This window comes from Peromyscus maniculatus, chromosome 4 (genome assembly GCF_049852395.1).
Source record: "Peromyscus maniculatus bairdii isolate BWxNUB_F1_BW_parent chromosome 4, HU_Pman_BW_mat_3.1, whole genome shotgun sequence".
NCBI lineage: Eukaryota > Metazoa > Chordata > Mammalia > Rodentia > Cricetidae > Peromyscus > Peromyscus maniculatus.
In genome coordinates this window covers 15,468,025-15,494,039 of record NC_134855.1, presented here as the reverse complement: position 1 = coordinate 15,494,039, position 26,015 = coordinate 15,468,025, and the positions used below count along the sequence as shown (strand labels likewise).

The following is a 26,015-nucleotide window of genomic DNA, read 5'->3' as shown; positions in this document are numbered from 1 at the left end:
CCACCCACTGCAGAGGCTCCGGAAGTGTCAAGAGCCCTGCATTCCACACCTAAGTTTCTGTGTTCTCTAAGTAGAGAAGAATGGCCTGGGTATGCTACTTCTCCCTGCCTCCTTTAGGGAAATGAGTTCAGACACAAGTTCTGTTCCGTCAGGGTTTTGAGGGCTGGTTTGGGGGTGCACAGGCACACACAGCGTCATTCTTTGATACATTTTGTAAACCTACAACAGCAAGTCTCCGCTTTGACACTGTGAGCCCGAGGGACTGAGAGAAGTACAGGGCTGGCGAACTCAATCTTCTTGTCTTTCTGTTTTACGTTTTTGTTGTTTTGTTTTTTGAGACAGGATTTCTCTGTGCAGCTTTGGCTGTCCTGGAGCTTGATCTGTAGACCAGCCTGACCTCGAACTCACAGAGATCCGCCTGCCTCTGCCTTCTGAGTGCTGGGACTAAAGGCGTGCGCCACCACTGCCTGCCAAGATTTTTTTTTTCTGTTTTATATTTGGGGGGGGGCTTGAGACAAGGTTTCTCTGTGTAAAAGCTCTGACTATCCTGGAACTTGCTTTGTAGACCAGGCTGGCCTCGAACTCACAGAGATCTGCCTGCCTCTGCTTCCCAAGTGCTGGGATTAAAGGTGTGCGCCACCACCGCCCAGTATCTGTTTTACATTTTTAAGACAGGGTCTCACTGTGTATCCCTGGCTGTCCTGGAACTTGATATGTAGACCAAGCTGGTCTTGAACTCACAGATAACCTCCTACTTCTGCCTCTCGAGTGGTGGGATTAAAGGAGTCCACCACCACAGTTAGCTTCAACCTTGCTTTCTTGACTGAGTCAGTGGGAGGTCTCTGGATGGGATGGGGTGTGTTCTCAGGGGACTGGAAGTGAAAAATGAATACAAGGCACCGTGGATGCTCCATGTTGTGTGACTCAAGGGAACTGAAAACCATCACCTGGGACAGTGACCACCTTGGACAGCTCCCAGACGCCTGTCAGCAGCAACGTCAATTTACTTTTGCCCCCTTGTGGACTCACTCGGAAACTGGCGTCAGGAGAGATCTACTTGTGAGCCTGCTGTGTTTGCTTTATACTTCGCGGCTTAGAAAGCCCGGAGGCGTCTCTGAGTACACCTGTGCGTCTATGTGCACCTGTTTATCCTTTGATACGCTTTGCAAGCCTGCAACAGCTAGCCTGGTCTACATAACAAGTTCCAGGACAGCCAGTGTTTGCTCCTGGTGTTCGCCTAGTCTAAGGCCCTCCGCTCCAATAGGGTCTACGGTCTGGCAGTCGGACCACTAAGAGGAAGGCATGTATCTTGGGACGCCCACTCCTAGTCAATCCTAAACCAGATTTCTGGGTAACGAGAAGGTATCCTGCTGCAGAGGCTGGAGGGCCCGAGGTACTTAGTCGCCTGTAGAATGGGGACCCTCAACAGGTCGCAGAGGGAGGGGGCTCAGTCTGGAGATGTCCCGCCCCCGCAGGTGGAGCGCGCAGGCGCACTCCCTACACGCTCCTCTGGCCGCTGATCCTCCATCGCATCCCGGATCCTTTGCCGCAGCGTCAGCGCCGCCTCCTCCTCTTTTCCTCTTCCTCCTCCGCCCCCTCTCGCTTCCCGGCTTCTCCAGTCACGGTTCCCGGAGCCGGTACTGAGCCCGGGGGCGCGGGGTGCCATGCTGCCCGGGTGGCGGCGCTGAAGCATGGCGACGCCGATCCCTCCGCCTTCCTCGCGGCACCTGCGGCTGCTGCGGCTGCTGCTCTCCGGCCTCATCCTCGGAGCGGCCCTGAACAGTGCCACCGCCCGCCGCCCGGGTGAGCTATCGCTCTGGGCGCAGGCTGCGGGGCGCTCCGGGGCCGGGATCGCCGGGCGGGGAATCCTAACCCCCGGCGCCACCCTCGTCCTCCCTGCCACCGCCCTGGCCTCACCCGGGCCCGCAGGCCAGGCAGGTCCGGTCCGCTGGCCATGGATTGGGTAAACAGGTCAGGCCCGTTGAAGGCCAGGTTGGATGAGTCTTCTCTCAGGTTACTGGAGGCGAACGTAGATTTCATGAGCTTCTGGTCTTTGTTTCTGGGTCCCTGAGCCAATTCGGCGTGTGTCTCCGGATGTCTTTCTGGGCGTCTGCAGCCATCTGGTTCCCGGTGGCCCTCAGAGGGGATCCGGTGTCTTTGTTTCTGTGTCTCTGCCGTTTCCAGTCGGCAAGGTTGTTCCCGGTGACTGTGGGCCTTTGCTGCTGTCAGCCTTGTCTTGGGGTGGGTTCCCATGGCAGAGTCTAAGAGTTCCAGGCCCATTAGGGTCTTGTTCCAACTTAGTGGGGTCAGGCTGCCTCCATCCCCTGCCCTGGAGGGCACAGTGCCACCCAGTCTTCTGGACTGAGGTCTGTATGTTGACCCTTCAGAAGAGTGTGAGCCCAGCCTGGGAAAACATTCTTGCCAGATGGGTCCTGAAGCCACAGGATCCAAATCGTATCTCCCTGAAGGGAGTGAGGTGGGAGAGGGTGCCCGTATATATGCTCGCTGAGTTCTGGAGCTCTGAAGGGGAGGTGCTTTGAGCCCAGCTTACAGATGAGGAAACCGAGGCACTGAGAGGTGACTGGTTTGTGGCACAAATGGGACTCCAACGAGATTGTTCTGCGTGTGGGGCCTTAAGAGCTGGGCAGGCCTCCTCCCCGGCAAACAACCCTGAAGGTTGGCGTGACTGGAAGAGACTCTGGGGGAGGGTGGAGGGCCAGACCAGGCCTTGCCAGAGGTAGTACAGGCCACCTGCTGAAGAGCCTGCCTCCCGGGTGGAGCCCCCTCAGGAGTGGGACTACAGGGCCGGTGCTGGCCTCTGCACGTTGGCCACGGTAGCTGAATACAGAGACCTGGCTTGACCCGTCCGTCCCTAAGCATCTCCTTACCACACCTGGAGGGCCAGTAGCCCAGCATGGGTAGAATACCAGTTACTCTCCAGTTACCGTTGTTCCTGGGACCTCCTCGTCACACCCAGGCTGGAGAGGGTCTTTCTATCCAAGATTAAACAATAGGCCGGTGGGCTAGGGAGGTCCACACCAGCCTTGTGCCACACACCTCTAGTATAGATCTGACTAGGTTATCAGCACCAGGGGCAGGGACTAACTGGCTCCCTGGAGCCTAGCTGGTGGGTGGAGTCCATGTAAGCCTTCTGGCACAGGTTTAATGTTTAACTATTCCAAGCCCCAAGCCCAGATCGCTGTCACTGGAGTCTGGTGATCCAGCCTATGCAGGATAGAAGGGCCTGGCCTGGCCTTCAGTGTCCCACCTGCCCTCGGGGCTGCTGGAACTTCTTTCCAGTAGATGTAGAGTGTCAGATTACAAAAGGAAACTAAGTCAAAGGCTGCAGAATGTCCTCCACATCCCAGGGGGCCCGACTGGCATTGCCTGCCGTGTGCCGTGTGCCGTGTGCCGTGGTGGTGGGGCTGAGGGGAGGAAGGACCCAATTGGCCAGAGACACTCACCAGGCAAGGTTGATGTCCTGCTGGGTAGTCCCTTGGCTCTGCTGGCTTCCTGGGCCAGGGACCAGGGTCCCAGGTTGGAAATATTCCTTAGCTTTGAAGCAACTGAACTTATACACCCCACAGGAGAAACTGAGGCATGAGGGTCACTGTTCTGTCTACCTCCATCAGCATGGTACTAATTGGCATGTGTAAGCAGAACACCATGCTCTGGGCCCCAAATGAAGAAGACAAAAAATGGGACTGGGAACTATGACCTAGACTGGCATCCCCAGTGCTGACCAGCCCAGGCCTCTCAATGCCCTCATTGTATCTAGCTAGCTCCATCTAGCTGGTCTCCCAAATCCCAGTGGCTTTTCTCTGCTCTCAAGACAAAGGCTAGACAGGGAGAGTCTTCTGTCTTCTGGACTGAGCATTTGTTCTGTGGCCTGCTAGACTACACTCTAGGGTTGTAGGATTATGTGATGGTGTCCAGAGAGAACACCCAGTGTTTAGGAGAAATGGCTACCCAGCATCCTTTGCTGCTCCTGAGCCAAAGAGAGAATAGAGCTCTGTCCTCAGTAGCAATCTGGATGAAAGGTCCTGGCTCACTCTGAGCCACACAAAGGTCAAAAGCCAGCCTTGGAGGACTATACAGTCCTTTTCTGGAGGCTGACTGGACAGTTAGGGTCAGTTCTTCTTTAAGGGTAAGGCTTAGGCCTGGTAGCAGGACTGAGAGGAATGGATGGGGCAGGGTAGTTCTCCAAAGACTTGGGACTGTTGGCTTCCTGATTCTGAGACTTGGCAGCCGGAAGGCAGGGCCTGCCCAGAACAATGGCCGGAGACAGGCCTGGCCAGCTCTGTGGAAGGAGGGGTTCCTAAGCAGGGCTGCTGTTGCCGGCTGAGATGGGCCATGCCCCTGCTTCTTCCTCAGATGCTCCCACCTGTCCTGGAAGCCTGGACTGTGCCCTGAAGAGGCGGGCCAGATGCCCACCGGGCGCTCATGCCTGTGGACCATGCCTTCAGTCCTTCCAGGAAGACCAGCAAGGGCTGTGTGTACCCAGGATGCACCAGTCTTCTGGTACGCCAGAGTGTAGATTCAGGGGAAATGGGTGGGTGAGAACCCTTCCCTCCCTTCCTGCCTTGCCCTGCGGGCCCATCCTCCTGATCTTTGTGGAGCACTCAGGTCCAAGACCAGCCTGGAACTCCTGTCACTCTAGGAGCGACAAAGCCCTTTTAACCTTTCAAGATGGTGCTGGCCCAGTGTTGGAACTAGGCTGAGGCCTATGGCAGTTGAGTCCTCCTAGGGTAAAGGATGACCTCAGGAAGAGGAGGGGTCAGAGCGTTAGGGCTTGGAACATAAGTCCGCCAAAAGCTGTTCCAGGTGTCTCCGTCGGCACTCTCCAGGCCACCTGCTCCTTCCTTGGCTCACTTACGCTGTACACTCCACACAGCATGTTTGGAAGTGCCAGGCCCGTGACAGTGACAGCTGTCCTTCAGTCTGTCTGGATGTCCCTTCAGGTGATGGGGGCTTGACCCGAGAGGTGCTGGGGGTGTGGCCAGCCAGGATTCCTGGGAAGACGTGGTAAAGAGGGGCCCTGAGAAAAGGCCAGAGGACTGCTGGAGATTGGGGTCCCACGTGGGAGGTACAGAGTGAGAATCAATGGGGGCCTGGCCCCCTGCCCACCCCCACAGGCTCCCTTTCTGATGGCGGGCACTGGGAGAAGCCTAGACATTTGGGTATACGTTGGCTTCTCTCCGGTCCTTCAGGATTTCCTTTCTCCTCTTGGGCAGAGAAGGTGCCTGGGGGTGGTCAAGGAAGGAAAGGGATTGTCTCAGTGCTCTGCCTAGCTCTTTGGGCACACTGGCTAGGATAAGGGATTCCATTCCTTTCGCCTCTTATGGGCCTCTGCACATCTCTCTAGCCCTTTTCTCCACCTCCCACCCCCCATCCCCTGGTACCTAAAGAAGCTCCCTCAGCTGTCGCCATGGTAACCCAGGATGGTGAAACTTGGGATGGGTCCCTCCATCCATCTCAGGAGACTGCCTGCTGCAGGTGTTGTCTAAGGGGTCTGGGGGCCTCGCTCTATGATGGCCCCTCACACTCCTCAGGGGAGGACCTGCCCCAGCCCAGACTGGAAGAGGAGATCGATTCTCTGGCCCAGGAACTAGCGCTGAAGGAAAAGGAGGCTGGGCACTCAAGGCTTACAGCGCAGCCCTGGCCTGAGGCTGCACAGAAGTTCCTGGAGCCTGGTGAGGACCCCCCACCCCTCATGCCCACCCTCTCTCTGCCCCTTGCTCACGTCCCTGACCCTGCTTCTTTGAGTAAAGGTCAAGGCCCGCTGACTTTATGTGCCTGCCTCTCAGCAGCTACTCTGGGATTCTCACAGTGGGGTCAAGGACTGGAGCCCGGCCTCCCCTCCACTCATGGAACCTCCCAGCCCACGCCCCACGCCTCCCTGGGCTCCCCTGTATCTTCTGGGCCCGTGCACATGTCCCCGCTGGAGCCCCAGGGCGGACATGGAAATGGCCTCACCCTTGGTAGGTCCAGGTTGACAGTAAGGGACAGGCATGTGGCGGGTCGAAGGAGGAGGCACAAAGGGTATGGGACGGGAGGCAGGCTAAGGACCCTCCTCAGACGGCTCCTCACAATGCCCCCTCCCTCCCACAGTGCTGATCCTGGCTTTCTGCTTGGCCAGCACAGCCGCCCTGGCTGTGGCAGCCCTCTGCTGGTGTAGGTGAGTCGCTGGCCCCAGCTGGCGGGTGGGGTCTGACCTTCAGCTCCATAACAACCCTCTCGACCCCAAACCCTTCCAGGCTCCAGCGGGAGATTCGCCTGACTCAGAAGGCCGACTATGCTGCCACATCCAAGGCGCCCACTTCACCTTCAACACCACGAATCTCGGTGCGTAGCTCCTGCCCCCACCAGGCTGGCTCTTTTTATTCCGGGCGCCCCGGCGTTTGCCTGACATTTCCGCCCCCTTCCACAGCCCGGGGATCAGCGGCTGGCGCACAGCGCTGAGATGTATCACTACCAGCACCAGAGACAGCAGATGCTGTGCCTGGAGCGGTGAGCGTCCCTAGCCTGAAAAAAGCAGCCACTTTCCCCCTGCGCCTTCGCCCCACCCCCACCTCACCTGGTAGCCCTTTCCCACCTGCACCCAACCTCTTACCTCTAGCCCCGCCCCTCACCCCTACCCCAGCCCACGCCCAGGGCAACAGCAGATTGAGCACCTACCTCCGGGCCCCTGGGCCCTGGAGAGTGCGCAGGGGACCCAGCTATCTCACCCCCACTAGGCATAAGGAACCTCCGAAGGAACTGGAGTCAGCCTCCTCCGATGAGGAGAATGAAGACGGCGACTTCACGGTGTATGAGTGCCCAGGCCTGGCACCGGTGAGTGCTCTAGGGGTGTGGACGGGCTTACCGGCCCTAGGGCGTCTCCTCACCTGGCTGTCCCAGGCCTTGCTGCCAGGAGCTTGACCCAGTGTCTTCACAGACAGGGGAGATGGAGGTGCGCAACCCGCTGTTTGACCAGTCCTCGCTGGCGGCACCAGTGCCCGGTCCCCATTCCTCACCTCCGCTGCAGTGACTCCTAGGGTGATGCCCACTTGCCTGCAGCCCTCGGCCCGCCGATGAGAGAAGCAAGTCCTGGTGTTCCCCACGGAAAAGAGCAGCATTGTGACCCTCTGCATGCTTCTGGCAGGAGGGAGGCACCAGCCCCTGGGCTTCCTTGCCAGGGAGATTCTCCACCTTATGCGGGAGACCTAGCATCTGCTTGCACATTCTCTGCCTGGTCTGAACCCTCAAACTGGAGGGACTAGTCCAGGACCCCTAGAGCCAGGCATGGGTAGAGAGTTCTGGAGACAAAAGCCAATTAAAGTCTTTTTCAAACCTGTGAGTGGCTTCTGGCCTACCTCCCTGGGAGACGGGGTGGATGGACATGGAGTGTGGCTTCTGGCTTCACTGATGGTGTGATTGGTCCACAGTCACCCACCTCCCTGGGAGCCGTGGGGGATGGAGTGAGGGCCTGGGACCTCCTCTTGCACCTCCAGAGAGAGGTGGTACCTCTATAAGGGACTTGGACTGGAGGAGAATCAAACGCAGGATATCCCTCATCCTCCACAGTGGGGACTCACCCCTGCCACTCACTCTGCTGCCCTAGAGTTTAGGAATAGGAAGGGCAAGAGGATCCCAAAGGTGGTGAGATTCTGAAGACCCATTCTGGGGGATAAAAAGGGTTGGGAGAGGGAGTAGTTGGCATACGCCTCGCTGTGAGTACCCAACGCCATTTCTGCTTGTTATCTACCTAGGACAGAAAGTTAAGGGAATAGCCATATAGGCCTGTGGGATTCTTACAGGGGACAGACTCCTGGACCCCTATAATGAGTTGGTAGGGGAGGGAGACAGGCCAGGCAGAGAGACCTGAGGAACACAATGTACCTACAGCCAGGTACATGAGGCAGGGATTTAAGTAACGGGAGTTATGTTGCTTAGAGCCTTACCTGCCCAAAGCATGTGTAGAGCTGGGATTTGACTGGCACTGTCTTCTATATGGTTTGGAAAATGATCTGTGACTATTACAGCTGCCATACTTTTAGTCCTGAATGTGTGTGTGTGTGTGTGTGTGTGTGTGTGTGTGTGTGTGTGTTTTGTGTGGCTTTGTTTGTTTGTTTGAGGCAGGGTTTCTCTGTGTAATAGCATAACCCTTGGCTGTCCTAGAACTCACTTTGTAGACCAGGCTGGCCTCGAGCTTTCAGAGATGTGCTTGCCTCTGCCTCCTGACTGCTGGGATTAATGGCATGCCCAGCTAAGTGAATGTGTTGAGAGGAGCCTCCTGACTCCTTAGTTTTTTCTCTGAGAGCTGTGCCGTCTGCAGGGATGGGTCAGGATCCTGCTGAGCACACGACTTCCTTTGTCCCTCTCCACTGACTTTCCTTCCTGTAGGATGTGCACTGGCTTCAGTCTATTCTCTGGAGACTCTATGGCCTCTCCAATCAAGAAGATAGGTGAGCTGGGCATGGCGGCCATGCACTTGGGAGGCAGAGGCAGGCAGATCTCTGTGAGCTTGAGATCAACCTGGTCTGAGTAGCAAGCTCCAGGCCAGCCAAGGCTACACAGTCAGACCGTCTCCAAAAATAAACAAACAAACTTAAACAAACAAGTAAATAAAACTAAAAAATAAATAAATAAAAGAAAGAAAGAGAAAGACAGACAGACAGACAGAAAGAAAGAAAGAAAGAAAGAAAGAAAGAAAGAAAGAAAGAAAGAAAGAAAGAAAGAACCCATTAGAAGTGGTCCCAGTGTCCCCTTGTGTCTTAGTTAGGGTTTCTGTTGCTGTGAAGAGACACCATGAACACAGCAACTTTTTGTTTGTTTGTTTGCTTTAAGATTTATTTATTTTATGTACACGAGTGCTTTGTTGACTTTATGACAGAAGAGGGCATCAGATCCCACAATAGATAGTTGTGAGCCACCATGTGGTTGCTGGGAATTGAACTCAGGACCACTGGAAGAGAAGCTAGTGCTCTTAACCACTGAGCCATCTCTCCAGCCCCGACCACAGCAACTCTTCTAAAGGAAAACAGTTAATTGGGGTGACTTACAGTTCAGAGGCTTAGTCCATTATTGTCATGGTGGGAAGCAAGGCGGCATGCAGGCAGACATGGTGCTGGAAAAGGAGCTGAGAGTCCTATATCTGGATCCACAGGCAGCAGGAAGTGGTCTGTCTTACTGGGTGTGGCTTGAGTGTATATGAAACCTCAAAGCCCACCTCCACAGTGACACACTTCCTCCAACAAGGCCACACCTCCTAATAGTGCCACTCCCTATGGTCTTACTGGGGGCCAATTACATTCAAACCACCACACCTGGGTCCTAGCTGACCATGGAGGGCAAGGGCCCAAATCTTGGTTGTCCTTTTTGAGCTTCTTATCCTCATTGGTGTAAGCCTCCAAATTTTGGTAAACACCCCAAAAGACTGCTTTACTAGCTTTGTAATTTATTTTATTTTATTTTTTGGTTTTTTGAGACAGAATGTCTCTATACTGCCCTGGCTGACCTGGAACTCGCTCTGTAGACCAAGCTGGCCTGAAATTCAGAGATCTGCCTGCCTCTGCCTCCAAGTACTGGGATTAAAGATGTGCAGCATCCTACACTTGCCTTTTTTTGTTTTGTTTAGCTTTGTAATTTTAGGTTCTGGGTAACATTTAGATAAAGCTTAGAAAACAAAATTTTAAGTAAGTCTTGATTCTTGCCATGACTCAGTTTCCCCAAGCAGTTATTCCCAACTCCAGTAGTTATCTTGATTAGACTAGACATATATTCTTTTTTTTCTAAAAATTTTTTTCTAAAAGTTACTGTAAATGTTACTATGATATCTAGAGATTTTAATAACCTTTAATCACTAAACATTCATCGTTTTAAAATCCTACCCACAGATCTTGTATTCAACTCACTCAGTCCTTCTGTAATTTAGTGTTAAGGCTTTGGATTTATATTTTGTCCTTATCTTTTATCTTTCAGGACAAAATCTCATTTTATTATATAAAATCCATCCTTATATGAAATATTATTTTCTTTCCTACCAAAAATTATATCCTTCTCAACACCTCCCTTATCTCCTGACTATCTCATATTTTATTTCTTTTTTTTTTTTTTTTTTTTGGTTTTTCGAGACAGGGTTTCTCTGTGTAGCTTTGCGCCTTTCCTGGGACTCACTTGGTAGCCCAGGCTGGCCTCGAACTCACAGAGATCCGCCTGCCTCTGCCTCCTGAGTGCTGGGATTAAAGGCGTGCGCCACCACCGCCCGGCACATATTTTATTTCTATAAGCAAGAGTTCAATCCAAATGGCATACATGGCCTAGGATTGTAAATGAAAATTGCCTGTCCATACATATCATTAAACTCTTAAGTTTTTCCCCTGTTGTAAGTCTCAAGCCAACCTTTATATTGCTTTTTTTTTTCTCACTTGCATCTTATAGAGTTTGAGAATAGAGAAAGTTTTACATTCCATCAAGAGCCTGAGGAATTCTCGGAGACCTTTGTTGTGTGGCACTCACCAGAGAAGACTTCTTGGACATGGGTTTAAAGCCAATAGAAAGTCTTTATTAGCTGGTCAGAGACTACACTGGGTGTTTGGGATCCCAGTGGAGCACTGAGCAGTTCTCAGGATGAACTTTTAAGCACAAAAAACATATCCTGGCTTGACATATTTCAGTTAACAAGGACAGTTATCCAGAACTACAGAAGCTAAAAATCAAGGTTAGTACATTTAGGGACTTCCCCAGAACTATGGATTTTGATGGCATAGGCCTTTGTTTTAGTTTTGGTAGGTGGTACTGTCTTCATGCTGAGTTTTATGGCCTGAATGGTACTCCTATCATGGTGTCATTTGTGCTAAGGTCTGGGGCCTTGTTACATTCCCCACTGGCCTTAGTGGATGAGTCAAATCTTGGACTCATCTTGTTCTAAAGAAGTGTAGTTGGTCCTAAGGACCATTAATTTTACTGAACTGATACATAATTGGCCATATGGTTTAGGATGCAGGGGCCTGCCGAGGCCCAGTCAGTGCTGATAGCGGAGTGTTAGCCAGGGGGACCAAGAGGACAGAAGCTGACATCAATTACCTGATGATGTATGTCTTTGTCTCTTTGAGTTTTTTTTTGTTTGGTTTTTAGTTTTTTGTTTTTGAGACAGGGTTTCTCTGTGTAGCCCTGGCTGCCCTAGACTTGTTCTGTAGACCAGACTGACCTCAGACTCTCAGAAATCCGCCAGCCTCTGCCTCCCAAGTGCTGGGATTAAAGGCGTTCACCACCACCGTCCAGACAAGTTTTGTTTTGTTTTAAATCATGGCAAGATTTTTTTTTAATTACTCTTGATCAACTAGCATAGAAACAATAGGGTTTTTTTGGGGGGGGGGTTGTTTTGTTTTTGCAAAGCCATACAGAGTTTTCTTTATCTCATGAGAAGTAAGTCTTAGCCTCTCCAATTTTGTAGGATCACTCCTGCAAGAGAATCTAAACTGTTGTTTTAATGCATCTGGCCCTGATCAGCCTGTCTGCTTAGTTTGGAAAGCATCAGAAGAGGCACATTTAGTCAAATGAGTCAGAGACCAAGTGGTCTCAGGGGCCCAGTAATGTTGTTGTTATCCATATGAAGTAATCCGTAAGACAGAATAAGGGGCGGTACCTTGTAAGTCCTCTAGTGTTCATTTGGGCTGACAGTGAGTTTTGTCAATGGGCTGACAGTCCGGTTAGTTCCTATGCTATGTATTATGGGGGCTGGGTGTCTAAGCATAACCAGCAGTCCTGGCTAGGATTGATTAATTCTATCCCCAGGGTCCCTTTCTGTGACATAGAGTTTGATTCCCCACATTTTTCCTCTTTTCCAAAGGTCAGAATCTTTTTTTTAAGGAACTTTCCAGGAAGCCTTAGTTTTATACCCCAAGTTTTGCAGTAGAAAAGTCTCTTGTTTCCGCCTACACGGGGCCCAGCTGTAGGGCATACATAGAATTATAAACTGTATCCCCTCTCAGAAGATAAACTCCTGTGTCTTTCCCTTCTCCAGTACACTCCGATATTTAAAGCGGACGTCAGTGAGCAAAGGTCAGAATGAATATTGCCGGTTGCTGGTCTGCAGTCACACTAGCTAATGCCTTCCCTGTATCTGTTTTTCTTAGTTCTCAGGTCCAGGCCTGAGGGCAGTGGGGACTGGACCACAACCCTGTCTTCATATGGAACACAGTTCTGAGGAGGGGGTAGAGGGGCAGGGGGGGGCAAGGCCTGGGGGCCCGTGAAACCCTAATTTCAATGAGTGCATAGTCTGGAGACAGTCCATTTGGCAGCATCCGTGGCCTTCATTTTTTTGACCTGTGTGTGGTGGATTGATGGTGTAATGCCAGCTCCCTTCACAGCCGTAGGGATGGAGATAATCGCAGTGTAGAGTCCATTTAAAGTTGGTTTCAGTGCCCGTTGGGCTACCTGCTTGACCCAGACAGTGTCACTGGACTGGAACATGGAAAGCTGGTGGTGGACTCGGAGGTCAGCTGGGTCTCTAGGGTAGTCCAGTGACTAGCTTTTACGGAGCTGGAGGGCCAGTAGGGACTTGAGGAAGGAATGCTGGGAGAGTTCTGCCAACTGCTGCTCTCTGAGTCTGGAAAGGAGTTGGGGAGCTCTTCTAAACAGAATCTCATGGGAGTAAATCCCTCCCGATATGGGATGGAGTGGGCCAAAGCAGAGGAAGGAGGCTTACCTGTTCATCCCAGGACTCTGAGAGTTTTGTTAAAGTTTGTTTGTCTGTTTAACATCCTGTTTATTCTTTTTTCCTGGCCAGAACTCTGAGGTCTGTATGTACAATGAAGTTTTAAATGTATATCTAAAGCTTTAGCTATTAATTGAATTTTTGGTCATGAAAGCCAGGCTATTGTCTGACCCCATTGCTAGAGGGAGACCAAATCAGTGGACCAGTTCCTGGAAGAACTTTTTTTTTTTTTGTTTTTGAAACAGGGTTTCTCTGTGTAGTTTTGGTGCCTGTCCTGGCTCTCACTCTGTAGACCAGGCCGGCCTCGAACTCACAGAGATCCACCTGGCTCTGCCTCCTGAGTGCTGGGATTAAAGGGGTGCGCCACCATTGCCCAGCACTGGAAGAGCTTTTTAAGATACTGTTGAGCAGTTTTATCAGGGTAGTGTGGGGCGTTTACCCACCAACCCCACAGCTCCCCAGAGTTTTCTTGAGTGCGAGCAGCAGGAAATATTAGAAGGATTTATTGCGGAGATAAACAGAAAATAAAGGATAGCCTTGAGAGGGCCTGGAACCTATTCCAAAAGGCCCTGACTGTCTCTGGCCCAGGGTTTTTATAGAGACGCCAAGGGGTGGAGCAAAAGACCTCCTCCCCCAGCACAGCCAAGTGCAGACCATCTCAGACACCTGCACTCAGGCCCGTGGTCCTGATCATCCTCTATTCAGACCTGCTGGGTAAAGCCACGAGGAACCCCAGAACGGGCTCCCACAGGGTAGGGAACACTTTCACTCACCCTAGAAAGGTATTTATAAAAACTAGCAAGTACTTTTATCCTCCCTCAGCAGGCTGGGTCTTGGGTCAGTTTTCCCAGAGTTCACTGGGGGTATTGGTCTCTCAGTTGAACCCTTGGGCAAGGCTCTCTGTTTTGGATTCACTTGAGCCCAAACCTGGCATCCAGCTGAGACATCCTAAGTTAGGCTGTCTAGTTTAGGTATAGCATACCTTGGTCTGGCTGGGCAGTGGTGGCACATACCTTTAATCCCAGCACTCAGGAGGCAGAGGCAGGCAGATCTCTGAGTTCGAGGCCAGCCTGATCTACAGAGTGAGTTCCAGGACAGCCATGGATACACAGAGAAACCCGGTCTCAAAAACCAACCAACCAACCAACCAACCAACCAACCAAATAAGCAAACAAACAAAATACCTTGGTCTGAGTAACTCAGAAAGTTTTGTGGGCCCCAGATGAATAGCATGGTGAAGGTTGGTTACCAGAGTCCTGGCAATTGTGACCTCTACCAACCTGTGGGATTGAGCCGTCCATTTCTTCTTTACCATGAAGTCTCAGGCACCACCGGGCCATGTCAGGCATCAGAATATCAATCGGCCCCACTGGTTGGTTGTCAGCAGCCAGATTAGCAGCCCAACAATGGAGGACAGCAATGTGGAGGGGCAGCCAAATAGCCTCTCTCAGAACCAAGATTTTTTTTTAATGTCCTTTTTCCCAGCAGCGAGAAGCCTCCTTTCTCTTCAGATAATACCGTGGACATGCCCCATAGTAAAAGTATACCGACTAACTGCCCACAAATATAGTGGTGGACTTTCCTTTTCCCCATCAGAGAGCCTGGGTCAGACCGATCAGTTTTACTCTCTGGGCCGAGGTACCAAGCTTGGGCCCAGTTCGTTTTGGCTAAAGTAACTCTTGCAGCTCCCATGTGCCTGGTTTCATCTTTCCTCTCCTGACGGTTGTGGATGAGCACCTGCGTCATCAGGAATTAGGGTAGCCAAATTGATGGTGGTGGCTTTCTCAAGCCAGACTGAAGAGTGGGCCGGGAATACGGCCTGGTACTGGGTCACACAGTCATTAGCCAGCCAGCGTTCTGGTGCTCCTCAGAGGAGGACCTCAACCCCACGGTGGGGTGCTGTGAGCAGAAGATCTTGACCCAGAGTTAACTTGTTTGTTTTCATCAAACTAGCGGTATCCAAAGGGCAGCGGTGGAGCTTGCCTTTAATCCTAGCACTGGGTGGGGGTGGGGGTGGGGCAGAGCCAGGCTGATCTCTGTGAGTTCAAGGCCAGCCTGGGCTACAGAGTGAGTTCCAGGAAAGGCACAAAGCTACCCTGTCTCAAAAAACCAAAAAAAAAAAAAAAAAAAAGCATGTTATTCATAACAAGTAGATGGTCACTGCTGTACATTTCGGGGGGAGGGGGGGTCACTGAGTCAGGGTTACTGAGAAATTATCTTCCAGGGACTGAAGTCAGAGACAAAGAGCTAGTGGGTACCAAGATGGATGCCCAGTTTTTTGTTTTGTTTATCAAGACAGGGTTTCAGTTCAGATTAGGAGTGTAGGGCCCCCCCTGATGCCTTGCTCCTTCCACTCTGCTGTCCAGAGGCAGCGATTTCCAGCTGCACCTAGGAACTCTTGAACCTGCCTCTGAATCTTTGGAGTTGGGATCTGAAGGACCTACTTATATCTTTAAAAATTTTAAACTTATAATTTTTTTTGTAATATTGGGGCCAACTGGGTGTCAAAGGAAATCTTTTCAGCAGCTGTCTTTCATCTCTCTAAAAAGTGCCTAGTGAAGGGTTGAGAATTTAGCTCAGTGGTAGAACGCTTGCCTAGCAAGTGCGAGGCCCTGGGTTCGGTCCTCAGCTTGGGGGGAGGTACCTAGTGAAAACTGTTTAGAATCTCTTTGGTCAGTGTGGCTTTGCCTGGCAGCGATCTCTCTGCCCAGCCAATGGCAGTTTTGTTACTTTATAATTGTTTTAGAGACTGGTGGGCTTTGAATTTTCCAATTATATGGATCATTGGCTTAAAAAGTGACATAAATTGCCGGGCGGTGGTGGTGGTGGTGGCGGCGGCGGCGGCGGCGGCGGCGGCGGCGAACGCCTTTAATCCCAGCACTCGGGAGGCAGATCCAGGCGGATCTCTGTGATTTCGAGGCCAGCCTGGGCTACAGAGTGAGTTCCAGGAAAGGCGCAAAGCTACACAGAGAAACTCTGTCTCATGGAGGGGAAAAGTGACATAAATCATGAAAGAGAAAGGAATGAAACTTCCCCTTCCCCAGGGCTGCTTAGAGTAGGCAGGAGCAGAGGTACCACTCACCTGGGGAAAATACTCCCCCGTCCCTGTGTGTATCCTCTTAGATGGCAGTCCGCCCTCCATGAGCAGCCTGGCCCTTCCTCACCTCCAGAGGGACCAGCCCTGACAGCCAGCAGGAGTAAGTGCTTCTGCTCCTGGAGTGGGGCAGGTGGAGGGGTTTTCTTTGCTTGTTTTTGTTTTTGTTTTGTTTCTCTGGGGAACCTGGCAGAGCCGAAAGGATTCAGGTTCCCAACAGGAGAGGGCACAGGTCTTAAACTAGGTGAGAGGAGGGTCTGACACCAGAGAGCACCGGTGGTCAATACAGGGAAGCACACCGACAGAAACACCTAACTGTGAACTTGGATGGACCATGTCTTTGTTTTAATTTTAGCGGGTGGTGCTGTCTACATGTTGAGTTTTCCTGCCTGAATGGAACTTCCAACGGAAGTCAGTTGTGCCAAGGTCTGGGGGCCTACTAAGGTCTTGAGTAACGAACTTTCTTTGTAAGCAAAGGAAGGCAGGGAGAGAGAGGCTACAGAGGACTCTCGATCCTTTAACGCTGTGATTGCAGTTTTAGACACGGATGACGTTTATTCCTCTGCTTCTAGCAGGGATGCATGTAGGGTGGAGTGCTCTGGGAGCACCAGCTCCTCTTCGGCTCCGGTCCCCTTGCTCTTTTTATAGCAGTCACTCCTTAAAAACAGAAATGGCATCCTGATGACTATGATGATTATGTTCTATACAATTGGGATCGTGATGTGTCATAAGCATACTCTCTGTTTTGAATGGGTGAGTTTATTACGTATACAACAAGCCACGTAAAAGAATAAATATCAAGTAGCAGGGAGATAGACAGATTACAAGACATCATCAAATTGAGTGCTCAAAACACCCAGCACACACACCAGGTGGTTTGATCCTGGCACTCAGGAGGCAGAGGCAGGTGGATCTCTGAGTTGGAGGCCAGTCTGGTCTACAGAGCGAGTTCCAGGACAGCCAAGGCTACACAGAGAAACCCTGTCTCGAAAAACCAAACCAAACCAAGCCAAGCATCCGGTGCAGATTACTGGGGAAGCCCTGTTGAGGCACTCAGTTGGAGTTTGTGACAAAGTCCTGAGCAGAGCAGATTGAATCCAAATAAAACAACATTAAATACAAGCAGAAAGAGACCTCAAGTCTTGGCTCATAAGCATCCAGCAGACACCAACTAGGGAAGTTGTGACAGTCAGCTGGAGTTCCCAATTGAGCTGTCTCCCATGACTGACCTCTCATGGCCAAACTTCCTGCTTCTTCCTTCTGTAGGTGCTTTAATATCACAGGATAAACCACAGCCCTTCTGTTGTGAACGCTATTTTTATTTTTTTATTTTTCGAGACAGGGTTTCTCTGGGTAGCTTTGCACCTTTCCTGGAACTCGCTTTGTAGACCAGGCTGTCCTCAAACTCACAGAGATCCACCTGGCTCTGCCTCTCGAGTGCTGGGATTAAAGGCGTGCGCCACCACCGCCCAGCTTTACTTTTTTTTTTTTTTCTGTTCTCTTCCCTTCTTGTCACAGAGTCAGGGGAGGGGGCAGACCACCCCTAGACAAGTGTTCTCAAAGGACACTTTAAGACAAATATTCCTGGGTCTGAAATGAGGCAATGGCAACCCCACTTCCAGAGCCAACTTCTCAGGTGAACTCAAACAACACATGGCAATTTACCAATACACTTACCAGTATATTACACACTTGGAATAAAGTAAGTGTGTGTGTGTGTGTGTGTGTGTGTGTGTGTGTGTGTGTGTGTGTGTGAGAGAGAGAGAGAGAGAGAGAGAGAGAGAGAGAGAAAGAGAGAGAGAGAGAGAGAGAGAGAGAGAGAGAGAGAGAGAGAGAGAGAGAGAGAGCGAGCAGTCAGAGGTGCTGAAATCAGGCCATCAGTAGATGGACCTGAAGAACAGGGATGTTAGTCAAACATGACAGGACAAAGGTTGTATTGAAAACCCGTAAGAATGTGTGGGGTGGAGAGGGTGCAGGCTCTAGACAACCCTGCAACAGGGGACAAAGCTGCTTAGGCACAGGCCGGTCCCTGAGGAGTTGGGGGGAGACTAGTTAGAAATGGGGTCAATGGGGGCTGGCGACATGGCTCAGTGGTTAAAAGCACTGGTTGCTCTTCCAGAGGACCCAAGTTCATTTCCCAGCTCCCACATGGCAGCTCACAACTGTCTGTAACTCCAGTTCCAGGGGATCCAACACACAGACACACATGCAGGCAAAACACCAATGCACATAGGAAGAAATAAGTAAAAGAAAAAAGAAATAGGATCAACACTGCGTGAAGCCACTGGTTTATCCAGAGCAGTGTATTCTGGGAGCCAGAGTCCCCCACAGCAGACCCCCCTCTCACTCATTGTGACCCTGGGCTGGCCTTTGTCCTAAGCTTGTTTCCCTCTGGGCTGTGGTGTGGGAGAGGATGGAGGGGCAGCTGAGCACTGGGCATAGCTCTGGGCGTTCACTGTCACTCATCTGCCTGCCTGCAGGGGAGATGACCACAGAGGACTGGGGTGTACAGAGATGTGGCCTCACCCGGGGTAAAGGACCACCTGAGGCTCAGCACATTAGTCTCACTGGGGGCGCCGTAGCCAGAGCTGGGGGCTGGCTTCCCAGAGTTCCAGACTCAGTCCAGAGGGGGTGGTCCACAACATTTGCGGTGATGTCCTTGCTGGTCCGTGCTAGAGACCCACCGTCCTGACATTTGGATATCCTCAGTGCATGCCCCCCTTTGCTGCCCACTCTTCAGAGCGGCTGGGTAACTCTGGGGTCTACAGGGCTTGGCGAGTCAACTCTTGGGCAAGGAACATAGCTTGGCCATTCCCAGAGCCACATTCCCCTACTTCCCTGGGCCAGTGGACCTGCTCTCCTTTCTGTGCCCCAGGACCCCTGCTGAGCTGTGTGCTTTGTTTGGCTCCAACAAGAAGCCAGACTCACAGCAGAGGCCTGAGCCCGCCTGAGCCTTCTGCAGTCCTGGCCCCTAGGATCCCAGCTCCTCTCCCTGCTTCTCAGGAGAGGAGGCCCAGGGGGATGCCTCTGCTCCAGCTGCTTTGTCTTCTTAGCGGAACCTCCAGATGCCACTCAGCACAGATGCCAAAGGGTGATAATCTCTACCTCAGCACAAACCTGGGTGGCCCCCATCCATTTGGACAAAGCTGCCAAACCACAGTGACCGAAGCCTCAGTGGGGGTGGTACTTCCAGGTCAAAGCTGGACCGGCTACCCGCTACAGGAGACCGTGCGTGCGTGGAACAGAAGGTGTAGCCAGTGATCCTAGGAAACAGAGTCTCCTGGCTTCGGGGACTGAGAGCTGGCTCCTTTCATAGACTGTTTACCATGCAAGCTGAGGACCTGGGCTTCACAGCATCCATATAAGGCAAGATGGCCTAAGTGGGCCAAGGCCCCTGCTGCCAGGCCTGATGATTTGAGTTCGACACCCACATGACGGAAAGAGAGAAGAGATTCCTGCAAGTTGTCCTCTGACCTCCATACATGCATACTCGCACCCACATACACACGCACTCAAATAAGCAATATGTAATTGAAAAGATTTTAGCTGACAAGATAGGTGAGCAGGTAGATGCGCTTGCTACCAAGCCTGATGAACAGAATTCAGTCCCCGGAACCCACACGAGGGAAGGAGAGCGCTGACTCCAGCACATTGTCATCTGACAAGTGCTCCGTGGCACAGATGCACGTGTACACACACACACACACACACCAAATAAATAAATGCAATTTTAAAAGATTTTTATTTCTAGGGCTGGAGAGATGGCTCAGAGGTTAAGAGCACTGGCTGCACTTCCCAAGGTCCTGAGTTCAATTCCCAGCAACCACATGGTGGCTCACAACCATCCATAAGGAGATCTGGTGCCCTCTTCTGGCCTGCAGGTGCATATGCAGACAGAACACTGTATACCTAATAAATAAATAAATCTTAAAAAAAAAAAGATTTTTATTTCTAGATGAAAATGTATGTCTACGTACGTGTGTCTCTGTGTGGCTATATGCATGTGGGTGTCCACAGAGGTGAGAGAGGGGTCAGATCCCTCAGAGCTGGAGTTACAGGCAGTTGTAAGCCACGCACAATAGATGCTAGGAACTGAACTCAAAAAAAGAACTGAACTCAGGTTCTCTGCAGGAGAAGTATGTGCTCTTGACCTCTGAGCCATCGTTCCATCTCCAAATGTCATTAATTTAAAAAATGTGTTGATGGGTGCTTTGCACGCACATAGGTCTGCCCACCACGTATGTGCAGTGCCCTTGGAGGTTAGAAGAGCGTGTTGTATCCCCTGGGACTGTATTACAGCTGGTTGTGAGCTACCATGTGAGTGCTGGGAATCAACCCTGTGTCCTTTGGAAGAGCAGCTGGTGTTCTTAACCATGGAGCCATCTCTCTAACCCCCACACCAATGTAATTAAAAAAAAAGTGTGGTAGGAGTGTAGGTGTGTGTCTGTCGCCCCAAAGCCCAGAAATCCCAGGGGCTTGCTGGCTAGGCATCCAGCCAACTGGTGAGCTCCATATTCAGTGAAATACCCTGTCTCAAAAAAATAAGGTGGTACATATCCTCCGTGCATGCACGCACACACACACACACACACACACACACACACACACACACAAATAGGTCCTCCCAGCTTCATCCCCTAGGAGGTGATGTCCTTCAGCCTGGGAAGCTAGGAAGTGACCCCTGATTCTAGGCGCCCCAGCTTCAGCCTCCCAACAGCTATGCAGCCCAGAGGAGAGTGTCCTAGTGCAAAACAGAAAAGGATATGCAAAACTTGGGGTGCGGTACGTGGGTCCCTAGAGAAACAGCTCTTGGCAGATCTGTAGCTCACCCAACTGTTGCACCTGGACAAGAACAAGGACATGCCCATTCCCCAGAGGCCTAATGGGAAAGAATGGGAGAGGAGCGGCCGAGAGACCGCAATTCTCCCACGCCCTTCAGGGCTGTCCGCCTGCTGCCCAGCTGGCTCCTGATACCATTTCATGTTACTTCTCAGCAGCACGCTCCCTAGACGTCCCCTTTACTCCCTGCAAGCCTACAAGACCCCATCTCTATGCTTTCCCAAAGGCAAGCCCTGAATCCAAGTCCTCAGAACGCTGTTGCATGTGTCAGCTCCTTCCCTCCTTAGTACAATCAGGTGACGACTTCAGAGAATGGCCACCAGGGGGAGCTCGAGGCACACATCTGGCCCGTCTTGGAGGTTGGGTGAGGATCAGGCAGGTGGGCAGGCACTTTTAGAGGTGGCAAGTCTCACCCTCCTGTGGGCCCCAAGCCTGTGTGTGCAGGGGTGCAGCTGTCTGCGCCCTGGCGGGAGGAGCGTCCATGGAGTCTCTTAGGCTGGGTAGACTGTGTGATCCTGATCCCGTGCGCTCCAAACTGCAGGGCGGGGGTTGGGTGCCCTTGCTTCCCAGACAGCCCAGTGAGTTGGGAGGTCGGGAGGATGAAGTGGTATGTTGAGGCCCCTGGCTTTCCCTTTGACTCACGCTGTCTCAGCCCTCCCCTCCGCCTTTTCCTCTTTCATTCTGAGCCATTTCTGGGCCAAACTTCTGAATCTATTTCCCAGTTAGCATGTTCTCATGATCAGGGGCCCCAGCAGCTGCCAACCGGGGTTGGCACGGGGGAGTTAGACAGTACTAAGGCAGATGTGGGGGAGGTTCCTTCAAGTCCACCCAGGAAGGGAACCAGCTGCAGGTGTGGGTGAGGCCGGGGCCAGGGCCCCAGCCAGCCTGGCAGCACAAACAGGAAGGACAGCAGGGCTCTGGCAGCCCGAAGCCTGTGGCCCCAAGCTGGCAGGATGGCCCCCTTCTTGCAGGTCCCCCACTGCCTTCTGAGTTCCTGCCACAGGGAGAAGAGGTGGGGTGGGGTGAAGTGAGGTCTGAAGCCAGGGTGTGGCTCTCTTGGGGGTCACCGTGCTTGGGGAGAGATGGAGAGAGATGCCAGGGGCGGAGTCAAAAGGGCAGATATCACTGTGGTCATCCCACCAGGCACCGAGGGATGAGAAGGGCAAGGGCGCAGCTGCCCACTCCGTGGCCACCTTCAGTCGTATCTCAAGGCAGCTAGATGGCTTCTGATCTCACCCCTTCTTCCCCTTTAGGCATTGCGCAAACTCTCCACCACAATCTGGAGGTTATACCCTGCACTGGGGGGATGGGGCGCCTCCGAGGTGCCAAACAGTCACCTTCGCCCGCACTGGCCTCTGCCCCCACCATGGTAACTGTCAGTCACTTGGTTCCTGTCTCAACAGCAGCATGTCATGTGGGACCATGGCTAGGGGAGGCCAGGAGTCCTGGAAGCCCAGCAGTGAGACAGGGCAGGGCTGGGTGAAGTGTAAGAGGTGGTCCCTAAAAGGGACCCTGCGGCAGCAGATCTGGAAGTTTCTCTCAGAACTCCTGGAGGTCGGGGACATGGACAAGGCAAGCTTGCTGTTCTCCATATGGGACCCCACAGTGTCCTGGGCAGCAGAGTGGTGGATCTGGTAGGGATGGAGGAAGCTGAAATACCCTGGCTAAAAGCCTTGTATAGGTTAAAGCTCTGGGTGACCCTGCCAGGCTACCCCCCCCCCCCCCCCGGGCCTGTACTGGGTCATTGCATCTCCAGATTGGGGGTCGGGGGTGAGAGGGAGAGGAATCTTATCTCCAAGATACAGGTTAGGCCACCAGGGCCAGCTGGAGGGAAGCCAGCCAAGCCAAGACCTGAGGCTGGGACGAGCCTTCCTGCTCTGGAGTGGATGCCAGCCCCTGCCCACCAGTCTGCCTGTCCACGTCAGGGACACACAGACTCCTTCCCTTTCCAGACTGGAAAGCCCCCTCCTGGGGCAGCAGCAGCAAGAAAGGAAGTGACCTGCAGCTCTTCCTAGTCCACCCAGGACCTTGGGCTGAGCTTACAGCTCCAGGTTTGTGTGCCCACAGGTCCCTAGGCCGGGAGAGATGTGCATCCTTAGGCCTTCCTGAAGTCCAGCGCAGGCAGCTCTGAGTCTGCCCTGGAGGGCATGTGCTAAGTGAGGTCTCATCAGACTGTGATGGGGCCTTTTCTGAGGATTGTGATTCTGTGAACAAGGCAGTGCCTGGAGGTGGCAGCGGTGGGGCGCCGCGGTCTCTGAGAACAGCAGTTTGTGATGCCCGAGGGTCCGCAGGAACAGGACCAGCTCTGGGGAGTTGGGGGAAGTGGGTGTCACTACAGGGAGGGGCCTCTGTGGCCTCCTGGGGAAGTGCAGTTGCTGTCTTCGGGTGTCCTGGGGTTGTGTGGTGGGACCATGGATGGGGGTGCTCCTCTGGAGAGGGGGCCACTTCTGCTTACATATTCACGAAGGGGCTATCCTTCTCCCGAGGGCAAGCAGGCGTCCTGTCCCTCCTCTGTAGGCCTAGCTGGTCATCTCCAGGGACCAGCAGGGTTGGGCAGGGGGCCCTGGCTTGGTCTTCTTCCTGTCTCAATTCCCTCTTCCAGCAGAGGACAGGATTAGATAGTGGTTGATGCCAAAAAACTGAAGGGATAGGGCGGGGCAGAAGTGGGAAGGGCCCTGGCTTCCCTCACCTTGGGTAGATGAAAGCAAAGCATCAGGACCTGAGTTGAGTGAGATGCAGCTGTGATTTCAGGGTGCCTCTATTGGGGAGGCAGCTGTGATTTGAAAACCTCGTTTCCTTGGGTGACTGACTTCAGAAGCTCTGGATGAATTGTGCTGGTGAGTGCCTGGCCCTTGGGGCGTCCCAGGTGGGGGATGATGGGGATTTACCTGTGTCCCTGAGGGTGACAAGGGCCTCTCCTTTTTTTTTAAAATCCTGCTTCAGGGTGCAACCCAACCCGGAGGCTGCGGGCCTGGGGGGGCCTGGCTGGAGGTGCAGCACTCATGGCCCTCTGGCTCCTTTGGCAGCTGGAATCAGCTCCTGGGGGTGCCCCAGCGCCTCAGCCCACGGTCACCATCCTTATCTGGCACTGGCCTTTCACCGACCGGCCCCCAGAGCTGCCCCGTGATACCTGCTCTCGCTACGGCGTGGCTAGCTGCCTCCTGAGTGCTAACCGGAGCCTGCTGGCCAGCGCAGACGCTGTTGTTTTCCACCACCGTGAGCTGCAGACCTTGCAGTCTCGCCTGCCCCTGAAACAGAGGCCGCGTGGACAGCCTTGGGTCTGGGCTTCCATGGAATCTCCCAGCAACACCCGTGGTCTCCATCACTTCCGAGGCATCTTCAACTGGGTGCTGAGCTATCGGCGTGACTCAGATATCTTTGTACCCTACGGTCGATTGGAGCCCTACTCTGGGCCTACACCCCCACTGCCGGCCAAAAGCAAGATGGCTGCCTGGGTGGTCAGCAATTTCCAGGAGCGGCAGCAGCGTGCAAAGCTGTACCGGCAGCTGGCCCCTCACCTGCGGGTGGATGTGTTTGGACGTGCCACTGGACGGCCGCTGTGCGCTAACTGTCTGCTGCCCACTGTGGCCCGGTACCGCTTCTACCTGTCCTTTGAGAATTCGCAGCATCGAGACTACATCACCGAGAAGTTTTGGCGCAATGCGCTGGCAGCCGGTGCTGTGCCTGTGGTGCTGGGACCTCCCCGGGCCACCTACGAGGCTTTTGTGCCACCAGATGCCTTTGTACACGTGGATGACTTCAGCTCAGCCCGCGAGCTGGCTGTCTTCCTGGTCAGCATGAATGAGAGTCGCTATCAGCGCTTCTTTGCTTGGCGAGACCGGCTCCGTGTGCGGCTCCTGGGTGACTGGAGGGAACGCTTCTGCACCATCTGTGCCCGCTACCCTTACCTGCCCCGCAGCCAGGTCTATGAAGACCTTGAAAGCTGGTTCCAGGCTTGAACTGCTGCTGCTGGGAGAGGCTGTGTGGGTGGAAGGCTGATGTTGAAACCAAAGCCCTAGGCATCCAGCCTCTTGGGTCACTCTGGGACTAACCTGAGACGGGTCGGTGAACAGGAAGCCGGGATTTGGGTAGAGCAGGATTGGCCGGAGAAGCCATCTGGATGACGAAGCTGGTGGACTTCAGAGTCGGGGTCCCCGGAAAGAGATAACAGAATGGAGGGAATTAATGAGCATATCGTACAAGCTAATCAATCAGGAAAGACGCTTGAGGGTCCCCAACTTTCCTTGAACACGCCTATGGCTCAGACGAATCAGGGAGGCAGTATTTCTGGAGCTGGGAACATCCCAGGCTGTGATTTGTGGGTACAAAACCTTAGGCCCCTGACCCTCCACAATCAAGGTGCTAGCCTTGGGGACCCAGGTGCATATTCTAGAACTCTGGGTGCAGACCATATGCTGGGGCTGGGGGGGGATGGGGGAAGGACAGTGTGGCTGGGGAAGGGCAGTGTGGCTGATTCTGGGCTTTGGGCACTACAGTCCCCTCAGGGAAAGAGGTGCCACTAATAAAGACACTGACACTAGCCGGGCAGTGGTGGCGCACGCCTTTAATCCCAGCACTCGGGAGGCAGAGCCAGGCGGATCTCTGTGAGTTCGAGGCCAGCCTGGACTACCAAGTGAGTTCCAGGAAAAGGCGCAAAGCTACACAGAGAAACCCTGTCTCCAAAAACAAAAACAAAAACAAACAAACAAAAAAAAAGACACTGACACTAATCTCCTGGGTGAGGTCTTCCAGGCAGCAAAGGCCACCAGCCAGCCCCCCTCTACCAGCCAGCCCCCCCTCCACGGGCTAGCCCCCCCACCAACCAGCCCCCCCACCAGCCAGCCCCCCTCTACCAGCCAGCCCCCCTCCACCAGCCAGCCCCCCTCCACCGGCCAGCCCCTCACCAGCCAGCCCCCCCCACCGGCCAGCCCCCCTCCACCGGCCAGCCCCCCCCACCGGCCAGCCCCCCCTACCGGCCAGCCCCCCCCACCGGCCAGCCCCCCTCCACCGGCCAGCCCCCCCCACCAGCCAGCCCCCCCCACCAGCCAGCCTCCCCCCACCAGCCAGCCCTCCTCCACCGGCCAGCCCCCCCCACCAGCCAGCCCCCCTCCACTCATTCCCTCAGTCAGCCACTGGGTTTCTAGTTTTTGCCCCACAGCCTTGCTTAAGTGCTTATCAGGAATCTTTAACACCCCACCCACCAAACCCAAGTCTCCAAAGCCCATGGCGGGTACAGATCTGAGAACTGAGGTCAAACTTAGCTGGGGCTGGAGGTGCCATCTGTCATAGGTCTCAGGTTGGAGGAGTGTCTTGTATGACAGGGCCTGATTTACGGAGGAGGTAGCCATGAGGGGATTCGGTGAAGACTCCACTGAGGAGCCC

General features: G+C 53.3%; 2 protein-coding genes across 3 annotated transcripts; both read left to right on the top strand.

Moving 5' to 3' along the window:
• Positions 1–1,541: 1,541 nt before the first annotated feature.
• Positions 1,542–7,336, top strand: Npdc1 (neural proliferation, differentiation and control 1). 2 transcript variants are annotated; one of them, XM_006981032.4, is made up of 9 exons: positions 1,542–1,803; positions 4,375–4,521; positions 5,553–5,693; positions 5,811–5,981; positions 6,112–6,178; positions 6,258–6,345; positions 6,431–6,510; positions 6,738–6,834; positions 6,938–7,336. In XM_006981032.4, exons 1-9 carry the CDS (start codon positions 1,692–1,694, stop codon positions 7,028–7,030), a joined length of 996 nt encoding a protein of 331 aa, XP_006981094.1. In that variant the 5' UTR covers positions 1,542–1,691; the 3' UTR covers positions 7,031–7,336. The 2 variants fall into 2 exon arrangements, with proteins under 2 accessions (XP_006981094.1, XP_006981093.1); XM_006981031.4 differs by having other exon boundaries at positions 5,808–5,981.
• A 15,423-nt stretch (positions 7,337–22,759) lies between these two features.
• Positions 22,760–25,052, top strand: Fut7 (fucosyltransferase 7). The gene is made up of 2 exons (XM_042274704.2): positions 22,760–23,470; positions 23,577–25,052. Exons 1-2 carry the CDS (start codon positions 23,458–23,460, stop codon positions 24,590–24,592), a joined length of 1,029 nt encoding a protein of 342 aa, XP_042130638.2. The 5' UTR covers positions 22,760–23,457; the 3' UTR covers positions 24,593–25,052.
• The last annotated feature ends 963 nt before the right edge of the window (positions 25,053–26,015 follow it).

Excerpts from the sequence above, each read along its gene's own strand:
- Npdc1 (XM_006981031.4), top strand. The coding sequence starts at position 1,692 with ATGGCGACGCCGATCCCTCCGCCTTCCTCGCGGCACCTGCGGCTGCTG. Across the intron at positions 4,522-5,552 it reads CAGGATGCACCAGTCTTCTG|GGGAGGACCTGCCCCAGCCC; the intron begins GTACGCCAGAGT and ends CACACTCCTCAG. Across the intron at positions 6,511-6,737 it reads CAGATGCTGTGCCTGGAGCG|GCATAAGGAACCTCCGAAGG; the intron begins GTGAGCGTCCCT and ends CACCCCCACTAG.